Source organism: Centroberyx affinis, unplaced genomic scaffold, assembly GCF_046629955.1.
Source record: "Centroberyx affinis isolate AG114_WGS23_722 - 3 ecotype Tasmania unplaced genomic scaffold, CSIRO-AGI_Caff_v1 ptg000849l_1, whole genome shotgun sequence".
Classification (NCBI taxonomy): domain Eukaryota; kingdom Metazoa; phylum Chordata; class Actinopteri; order Beryciformes; family Berycidae; genus Centroberyx; species Centroberyx affinis.
The window spans coordinates 280671-291691 of record NW_027279444.1 but is presented as its reverse complement, the minus strand read 5'-3'; the positions used below and the strand labels follow the sequence as shown (position 1 = coordinate 291691).

At 40.4% G+C, this 11021-nt stretch overlaps 1 protein-coding gene across 1 annotated transcript in view; it reads right to left on the bottom strand.

The window, feature by feature from the left end:
• Nucleotides 1-630: 630 nt before the first annotated feature.
• LOC139645367 (beta-galactoside alpha-2,6-sialyltransferase 2-like) overlaps nucleotides 631-11021 on the bottom strand; it is a 51376-nt gene continuing 40985 nt past the window's right edge. The window contains exon 7 of the mRNA XM_071521059.1: nucleotides 631-878. Coding sequence (XP_071377160.1) covers nucleotides 631-878 — 248 coding nt within the window. The remainder of the gene's footprint in view (nucleotides 879-11021) is intronic.

Below are 11021 nucleotides of genomic sequence, written 5' to 3'. Positions count from 1 at the left end.
CAGTACATTTGCCCCCTATTTTCTTGTGGATTTAAAAAGGAAGAGACGTTAGTCATCCGCTCCTAAATCTGTGTTGAAGGAAAGAGAAGGACTTGAGCTGAACAGCGGATACTTATTGCGATCCTTCCTCTTTGTGGCTAAGGTTTGACCGATATGAATTTCTGATGGCCGATACCACTACTGATATATCTGAAGTGAAGCTGCCAACAGCTGATATTTTATGCTGTATATATCAGTTTGACCATTTTGATGACAAAAAATGAAACAAAAATGATCCAAGTATTCAGCACGCCCCCCCCCCCCCCCCCCCCCCCCCCCCCGAGTCTTTTGTCTCTGTAGTGTGGAAAAGCCTCTGAAACAGCAGTTAGACCATCATGGGACACTAAAACTCTCCACTGAAACCCATGCTAATGAAATTCTTAGGTGGGTTATCCGTCTAAATCTGCTCCTTAAGGCAGGTGAGGCAGGCTTCACTGCAGGTTTTGCCACTTCTGAAGCACGTTGAGTAAAATCCTCAGCTCTGTCACATCAGCAGTGGGCAACGCTGACTCACCACTTTCTGATTTTTATTGAAAGGCCAAAATCGGCCCGATATATCGGTCAAAATGTCAAAGTTCAAACCCCGGGCGCTCACGGCCCACAGTCGACCGTGCTGAACCCGCGGAGCGTGACTTTGCCCTTCCTCCTCACGTCTTGCTCCGGGGCGACGTTCATGCGCTGGACCAGCAGCTTCTCGTACAGCAGCGGGTGGTAGGCGCCCAGCGTGCAGGCGGCGTCGAAGTAGCGCTCGTGGTAGTGGCACAGGTCCGTCTGCCTCACGGAGGGGATGTACTCGTAGACGTGAACCTCGCGGCAAAGCGCCATCATCAGCAGGATGCCTGCAGTGGAAACAAACAAGCGGGTTTACACAGAGCGTTTACACCAGGCTACTAGGTGAATCTGACCTGCCTCACCACCTGGGAGACCAGACCTGGTGTCTGTTCTGTGGAAAGTAACGGAAATATCTTGAATCTAACAGACAAATCTTCTGTCAACTCTTCTGACAACATAGATACCTTATACTACACTGCAAAAAATGACAAGCTGTCCAGTGATTTGATCTTGTTTCCAGACCTATCAAGCTTATTTCATGATATTTTTAGTCAAATTATCTCACTGCACTGGCAGATAATCTGCTGGTTCCAGTAAATTTCACTTGATTCATGTCAATATGACTTCTTCTTTCAAGAAATCATCATAAAACAATGAAGAAAATTTGGAAACGAGAAACTTTCTCCAAGGCAATTTCACTTTTACCAAGGAAATGTCCTGAAACAAGTTACATTCTCCTGGGGGAAAAAAGTTGTTGAAACCAGTAAAATTATCTGCCAGTGCAGCACGATGTTTTCATGAATAAATACTGAAATAAGCTTGATAAGTTTGGAGACAAGAGAAAGTAACTGAACAAGTTTGTCAGTTTCCTGTTGCATCTGGTACTTCAAGTGTGTTAAAACGATCAGAATTATTTCCAGCTGCTGTGCAAGTTTAAAGGCGCCGTGCTGCCATGAGATATGATAGATGATAAGATAAGAGATGCTGTGACTATAATCTGTAATATAAGGAACATTGGGTGTAACTCAACATAACAGGAGCATATCAGCTATTGCTTCTGCTCTGCCCGTAAAGAAGATTTACTAGTGACAGAACTGGATTTCCCTTTTCACTACCAGCGTAATTACAGAATTGTCACACAACAAGCAGTTAGGAATAATCAGCACAAATATGAATGATAAGCTCACAGTTATAAGTGTGACCATGTCTGTAACAGTAGGATGTATTTGCGGCTGGAGTGTGTACGGTTCATCTTGTGCCTGTAATCCTACAGCTGACTCGACGTGACTTTTTTCAACTGTTCACAATTTCCTGAGGTCTTCAACTTCACAGTGAACTACTGTGAGGAGAAACCACATGCAATAAAAGGCATCAGCAAGATGTCATGCTCAACCATCTTTTATTGAAAGATTCTTGGCTTCTTAAGAGGCAATAGCCGCAATTTGGCCCCTAAACATGGGAACAATCTCCCACATCTTTATTTTTTATTATTATTTATGATTTATCTCCTAGTTGATTGATTGTTGATATGCTGATATTGTTTCCTATGTTTTGCTATTTTTATTTTACAGCCCTTTGTAAATATAAAATGTGGTATATAATTTTCTTTTTTAAGTTTTTCTGGCTAGGAAAACTATTTTAAAAAGGGAGACACAGAGAGAATAATGCAGCCATTGCACGATAGTGGAGTGCAACCAGTATAAACTCAACCACCTTTGACCCCGACTTTATAACAAAATTAATGTGATACAACAGCAGGAAATTACTTTATTCCTATAAAGGTGAAGTAATATGTATGCAAAACAGAGAACAATAAAGAGATGAATAGTCATGTTTATATATGATGCCTTGTAATAATCTTTGGATCTAGAATACAAATTAAGGCAAAAGGTCAGAAGTTTTTCTTGGAAGTTTTTCCTCGTATGCTTTCAAGGTGTAAGGTTGGCTGTGTAGAATAGATAGGCTGTTATGTCCTGATAAAATATGCTTTTGTGTCTTGTTTTTACTGATGTTTGTCCTGTATCATTCTTTTCTATGGTTGATTGTCGATCAGTTAGATCTAGTTAGGCTCTTTGTCTGTGAAGTCCTTTGAGACATGCATGTTGCTGTTATCTTGTGAAAACCTTGTAACTCCAATTTTGGTTGATTACATGTTCTTCTACGGGTTGACAAAATTCTACAACCCCTTGGCCTTATGAAATCTTTTCAAAACCCACTGGGTAAAGTCTAAAATGCATGGTGGTCAATCTGAAAGCAAGTCTTCTTAATTCCTGAAAAGTTGATATTTGGGAGGTACAAGGTCTTCATTCGACAGCGACAATGTGATTAAGGGCTTTATAAATAAACAAACTAGAAACTTGATACTGAAACTCACGTAAATAGATTTATTAAGAATGAATGTAAATATAGGTACAGAGTTCAGTATGGTGTCTAGGATCTGATCTTTCTAGATCTAGACTCCCACCCTCTCATATGTTCCTCTCTGACATTCACCCTCTCTACTTTTCTCTCCCACCCAGTTCTACCGATGTTTCCTCATCCTGTTCCACTGCAAGCACCATATGGCAGAGAACGGCCAGTCGTCCGTGCCGTCCAAGACCACCGTCGTCCAGCTGAACCGACGAGTGTACAAAAGCACCCCGGCCGCCACGGCTCACATCTCCGGATCGCCCTGCACCAACAACAAGGAGTGTACCAGTACCGCGGCATCAGAGAAGACAGATAAGTTGGACCCTCCGGAGCCGTCGGTTCTGCCCAACATCGCGCAATGAGGGTGGTGAAAGTATGGATCCCAAAGAGACACCCCCATATCTCTACGTTTGCCCCTTTTACAGTGTGACAGTGATCTGCCTTTCAGTGGTCTGTCTTTCAGAACTCTTGGTCTTTTGGACGGAGCGGGACGGGATTGTCCGCCCTAAATCGCTTGACTGAAGGCTCGTAATGTGTTGCAGTACCATCAACCCCTCGGAAAACTCGACGATGGTTTATGCTTAGTGTCACCCTGAAGTCTCGGTGCAGTGATCGTGTGAGGTGTCACCCAAAGTCTCAACGCCGTGACCGTCCCGGGGGTGTCGAGAACTCTTTACCGTTGTTGTGTCGCAAGAACTCATGGACAAACTGTTCAGGAACTGTTGCAAGGTGTTCCCCATAAACTTTGATTTGTCCATTTTAGGTCTGTTACATTGTCAGCTGCGCTATGTAGTTTTAGGAGGGGAATTTGAACCTCTGGAATGCCAAAACAATCTGCACTATACAGATAGAGCCATTGTAGAAGATCCACTTACTGCATGCTGGCTGAGCTCATTTTGCTCCATTCCCAAGGGGAACTGTTGTTATTCTGCTCTTACAAGTTACAAAGTACTGTATGGTAATTGGCTATGAAACACAGTTTTGTTTACAATACACTAATTTGGGTCTACTTTGTAATATTCAAGAAACAATCATCTGCAGTACAGTACATCAGGATAGATGCAGGATAATTCCATGTAGTGGGGCTTCTACAGCGGCTGCCACTAGTGCTGAAACTATTAGTCGATTAATCAATTAGTCGATCGACAGAGAAATAATCGATTAGTAGTAATATAAAGTAAAATTACCTAAATAATCAATAGTTGCAGCCCTAGTTGCTACTGTAGCTTTAGTACTGAATGACTGACGCAGTGGGACTCAAATCCGGTCCTCAAAGTCCTGAGTACTGCTGGCATCCCAGGTCTAAATCAGTCCCGGATTAGACAGATAAAATGAAAACTACCTGGCAGAACAGAAAACCAGCAGTACTCTGGACCCGGGTGTTGATTTGAGGAGTACTGGACCCAAAGTGTCCTGAGAGAAACATAGGATCCCCAGAACACGGTTCAAACCTAGACAGAAACTTTGTCCCCATTTACATCTGGTATTAAAATGCGATCTGTATCCAGATACGGTATCTGGATAATAATCAATCCGATCACGCCCTTTGCATTTACACCTGGTATTCCTATGCATTCTCTTTGTCTGCATTCTGTTTGCATTGTGATCAGATCTAATTTTCCATGCGCACCATGCAAAACCAAACGGCGGGTGACGGGTCCTTTGTCGTGATACTGTACAGCCTGGATTGATTTTTCATTTGAGGAAGACAGGGTTATCTTTTCGCCACTCTTTCGTCAGAGGCAAAAGAAACAAGGACAAGTTGTTCCAGCGAAAGGAGCGCTGACTGGAGGGAGCGGTGCTCGAGTCCTTCGGTGAAACTGAGGCTATGATTCCACCTGGCATTTTTGAGATGTGATTCTAAAGATAGGATTTCATGAAATCCGGTCCCTGTGCATCCACACTTGATCTGATGAATGTCTTTTATGCATCTCCTGTGGCTGTGTTTCTTTAAATCGGTCTGCATTACTTTTTCCTGCTTTCCCTCTCCATCTCTTTCCATTTGCTTGTGGCTGGATTGTGTCCAGACTATGTAGAATTCGGACCACTTCAGTATCTGGTTTTTGAAATCAGATGGCAGTGTGAACAAATCAGATTTTTGTGCATCCAGAATTGTCTCTAAATGCATCCTGGCATGATCAAATGATGAAAGTCGCATTACATGCATTTTTACTTATCCAGTTATGTAGATACAGATCGCATTTTAATACCAGGTGGGGTCTCTCTTGCTGTGGTGGTCCTTATTTATAATCCAAAAACCCATCTTTGTTGGCTCACAAAGTTACTTCAAAACATAATTTCTTCTCAACTTGTGCTGAGATTCAAAATAACTATCAAGCCTTTGCAAAGTTATTCAGAGTCATTTCTTGAAACTACATAGTGCTGCTCTAAGGTGAAAACACACAGCATCACAGTCTGGCAGCGATACGATTCATTGTTTATGTGCCTAAATGAAATGTGTATATTTTTATATATCGTCTCTTGCTTGATGGACTTCTGTGTGCATTCAAACCGAAGCTGTCTGTCATCTGAAAGGAAGCTGCTTCATGGTGCCGTCGTTGTGTCTGTTTGTTGGGGCAAGTTTTGAATAAAGTGCTGTGAGCTGCATGACACGGGTCGATCTGTTGTTTCAAATCATGAATTCACTGGACAAAAAAAATCCACCCTAGCACACTTTAACACTCAGCGTTGTCATGACAACACTCTGCCCTCTGTAGAGCGGTTTAGTTTAATCGATGGATGCTTGTCGTGATCAGGATCCTGACATCACCACGAGTCCTGCTGTCTGTGGATTTTTGGAACACATCGAAGGTAAGGAGTCACTATTTTGTGTGCGAAGTAACACCATTTCCCCGTTAAAATTCAAGCTGTTTGGAGGATTATATACATGCCGAATTTACCAGAACACCCTACCGATTAGTAATAAAGTCTCAAATTATATTTCCCGATTTGTGTTTTTTGCCGGTAAGCAAGGAAGAACAAATTGACAGATTTTTGAATGGACCTTGGTCTGGTAGGAGGGCCTTCAGCCTCGGCCCGCTCCTGTGTTTCTGAATGGAGAAATCTCCACAGCGTGCGCCGGCTGTTTACTTTGTTTCACTCACTAACATTCAACAACCTCTGCTGATTCACTAGTCATATTGGACTGCATTTTATATAGCGCTTTTATCCAAATATTGTGCTTCAGTAAAGCAGAAATATTACACATTTAACCTTTAAGTTTAGGGTTAGGAAACTAAAACAGATTGGTTAGGGTAAGATTGGTTAAAGTGTTCAATAAAATCTTAGAAAATTAAAACTTCACTCACAGTAGAAGCTATTTTCATCTATTTCAATGTCAAACTACAGCCTCCATCATATCAGAGGTGGATGACACTTACTGGCCAATATCTGATATTTTTAATAAAAGCCCAATATGTGCCCAATATATCAGCAAAAGTTAATCGTGACTATTTTCAACTATAACTGAGATTGAATGTTCCAATATTCTATGATTATTATTTGAGGAAACTAAAATCGTGACACACAGTCATACAGAATTAGTTGTGCGGTACAACTTCAAGTGAGAAATCCAAAGATCAATGCTCGTGACAGCTGGGTTGCCGAGGCAGCATCCCCACCCACACACACTTGTACTTTGTCTGGTAGATTCTTTGTATTGCAAAGTGCTCTGTGCATAGTGTTAGAGTGAACTGAACAAAAGGCAAAGTACATGTTAACGAAGTCACTGTGATTACAAAGCCGACACAGCATTCATCAAGGCCAGGCTTCACAATTAAAGTTTCTCCATGAAGTGTTCACCATGTTGCAGCTGGCTTTTTCCTTTTGTCCAGCTGTCGAGCGCAGCAAACACCACATGCATATCCATATCACAATAATTATCATGAACCATTCTGCTGTTTTGAAATCACAGATGTCTATCATCATCCCTGATTTGCGGAAAATATGAAATATGTTTTTTTTCCCCCCTACAAAGTAATCAAAATAGCAACACTGTGACTTTTTGCACTGTTAAAATATTAAGGCATTTTGACGTAAAAACATACTTTTCTGGTGCTGCTTTGAAATTGGAAGTTGACTTAAATAGCACTACAACAATAGTAGAGTCAAAGTTCATGTTCTAATGTGATAAAACTCAACAAATGTCCAGTCATGTTGACAAGTATTTATCAGTTGAATCCACTAATTGATAACTGCATTCCAGTGTTTATTCTGTCACATGTAAGCAGTTCACAGAGCGCAAAACCTCCACCAACGCTCAACAATCCTCCAACTCGCTGTAACACCCAAACACATCATTCCTACCACTTCAGTTTTAAGTTAAATTGATTTCTTGACCCTGCAAACTTCCCCTTAGGATTAGGAATCGAGTCTCTATCTCTGTTGGGTTTATAGTTATGGCTAAACATGATAAGCATCTAATGGCACAAATCCCAGATCTGGATCATTACCAAAAACCTAATCAATTGTTCCTTGGCCCAAAGCCGATCTGTCCATCCAATTTCATGCAAATCCAGAAGTTTTTTCAGATTCCTTCCTCAAGAGGCATTTTGCTTCTTGTTTCGCCGTCATTGCAAGTAAGAAATTGTTCTTCATTGGTTAAATAAATATCGGTCTAAACTTTCGTGTAACTAATCTACAGACCTGGGCCAAACAGCATTTGTCTTGACTCGTGTGTTGTTGTTAAAATTAAGATTCATCCACCAGCTGTGGTTTTATTTGACCCACAGCGGCTCAATGAGAACAAACCACACAGAATGAGACACATTATCCTTTTCCTCTCTGCACAAAGGACGAATCAAAGCGACTGATTAAATCCGCTGGAGGGTCAAAGATGGACGACCCAGACATCAGATGAACGGCGGCTCTGGACAATGCGAACACATCAACCTCAGGTCAGCCGCTCAAAACATTGACCAGGAAGCTCATTGAGCTTTACACAGACGGACAAAGCTGGAGATCAGAGGTGAAGTGAAGTGAAGGGGAGAAGTCCGGCTTTTCATTGAATGCTAGTTGAACTAAGGCTGCACCAGAAAGTGTTGAGAAAAAAATGAAAAAAAAAAAATGAAGAAGAGATTAAGTTTTGTTCCCTAAAGTTTCAAGGAATAGTCTGCTAACTAGTTTGTTTGAGAGGAACTAGAGTTTTGTGGTTCGACTGTACTATAACATTTAAAAAAACACTGACTTCTACAATGGCTACCACTGCTTACTGTATTCATGCATGATTGACAGAGGTGTGACCAAGTCAACATTGCTCGAGTCCCAAGTCAGTCTCGACTTGAGACTTAAGTCCTAAGTCTAAATGTACTATAGATTACCAAGTCAAGTCCATGTCATTAATGTCAAGTCTCAAGTCTAAATGTAGACCAGCAAGTCAAGTCAGAACAAATCAAGAGTCCAGTATCAATTTAATATCTTAAAGAAAACGAAATATCTAGGACTTTTCAATGCAATATGGTTTTAATAGGATAAAAACTTGGTAAGAGCATCATGAGTTTGATTTCTACTTCAATAAATTAAATCATTCCATACAAATTCAGAAAACAGAATTTAAATTCAGTCGTCTGCTGGAACAAATCTCATCACTTTCAATCTGAGTCATTTACACAAACACAAGATCTCAAGTCAAGACTTTAGAAACCTTTTCAAGTCGTCCATGCACAAGTCAAAGTCAAGTCTCAAATCACCAGAACCCAAGTCAAGTCAAGTCTCAAATCTTCTCTTCATGCATCAAGTCAAGTCTCAAGCAATTGAAACTGTGACTTGAGTCTGACTCAGCAGCTGGACAGAAGTTTCTGTGTGAAACTAAACTAATATTCTGTATTTGTTGTGACTTATGGATGTGGATTATAAAAGAGATACGTCATGCTAAATGTTAAAACAAATGATTTGATTTGCATGTTAACTTGATTGGTAGCAAGAAAAAGGAACTATGTACCTGTTCATTTGAGTTAGACGTGGTGAGACTACATTACCCATAATTCTTAGTGCCAGAGCTATTGTGGGAAGTCTGTAGGTAAAGACGATCTCAAGAAGTCAAGTAAAGCAAAACAACAAATAAGTATAGTAGATCTGCTGTTCTTAGGACAGTTACATAAGAAAAGATTTCTTGAATCTGTAAATCTCATTAATGTCTATTGTCAATTATTTTAGTGCTTTAGGTAACTTTCTCATTATGTGCCAATAAATACAAAAAAATCGAATCTCATCTGGATGATTAAGCGCAAAGTTTCTGTCTGAGCCAAATCTTTCAGATCGGTTTATTCCATAAAGCCTCATAGGAAAAGCATGGTTTTCTAAATTTATATGACATGACGGTGTTTCCCACAGAATTTTAGGATATTTTGGGGAGGCTTGCACATCTGGCGGGGGTTGATAAGCCATAAAACATGTGTCTTGTTACACTAAAATCTCCATATTTGTGCATTACAGGTCTTTGACATTTACAACAACACATCCCTGGCTCACTTCTGACAGATGTCACAGCTATTTCTAGAGCGTTTAATTTTCATGGGCTTTCCAAAGAATAGGTCAAGTGCTTTCGGATATGGAAAACCCCTCGGTCCGCTGATTGAAATCCTTTGGCTTGCTGCCAAGGTGGATCAGTTTGGATCTGCATGCAGGAAAGCATGGGGCGAGCCGTTTGGCAGAGGTGGGAAGTAACAAAGTACACTGCAAAAACGGACAAACTTGTTCAGTTATTTTATCTTCTATCCAGAGAATCTAACTTGTTTCAGGACATTTTCTTGGTAAAAGTGAAATTGTCTTGGAGAAAGTTTCTTGTTTCCAGCAGATTATCTGCCAGTGCAGTGAGAGAATTTGACTGAAAAATTTTTAAACAAATTATTTTTGCAGTGTAAAAATACTTTGTTACTGTACTTAAGTGAGATTTTCACTTTCTACTTTACTCCAGTTTTTCTTTCACTTAAGACTTTTTACTTTTACGCAAAATCTATATTTCCTACTCACTACATTTTCAAAACAGACTTGTTAGTCAGACCCTTTCTCATCTGGGATTGAGAGGAACGCTCAACAGAAAACCAGTTTAGTTCATTAGAAATGACTTTTTAGAGGACTACTTTTACTTTTATACTTTAAGAAGATTTAAGACGGTGTACTTTTATACTTTGACTTGAGTTAAGGATTTGAAATGGTACTTCACCTTATACCGGAGTATATTTTTAGATTAATATTTTCACATTTACTTGAGTAAGGAATCTGTGTACTTCTACCACCTGTGCAGTTTGGAATGGATATTAGAACAAAAGTCGACACAAACGCAAGGAAAATAAAAATAAAAAGATCAGTGCAGTTTCTAAAGTCTTCGATGAACTGGTCCCTCCTCTGTTCGTGGCAGAGACGCCCCTCCCACCGTTTAGAGGAGACAGGAGTTTCTGCTGTAAACCAAACTATTTTAATCTTTGTCATGTGTCTATTATGTACGGAGTCACCTTGAATGCTCCCTTCCTTAAGGACAAGCTGCTTGAACGAATTCCACTTCTGGTTTTTATGCGAAGGCTGAGCCTGCTGCTGAATTTGGTGAAAAGCTTGTAAAAAAGCATCGTGAAAAGACTGTAAAAGCTCTCAGGACATGCAGCTGCTCTCTCTCTCTCTCTCTCTCTCTCTCTCTGCCTCAGCTGCTGTTCAAGCCTTTGTCTGTAAGGCTCGGCAACCCCAAAATCAACAAAATTGCCCATCGATTTCTTCACTTGCTGTGGCCCAGCTTGCAAGTCAGACTGGAACAAGCAATGTGAAAGCAGAACAGTGCAAAAAAAAAAAAAAAAGAATCACAAGCACGGATCTCAGGATTACCAGTAAATGTCAAATTTAAGGACACCAGATACAAAATATTTCACACTCTGCAAAGCGAAAGACATATAATCGATAAAGACCCACTATGGCAGGAATGTTGTCATTTTGTATAACAATTTGCAAAAATATATTTTTTTTTGGAGAGTAGTGTTGTGGCTGTATGTTTGCTCTCTCTGAATTTCACTGAACCTTGCATCTGAAAGAGGAAG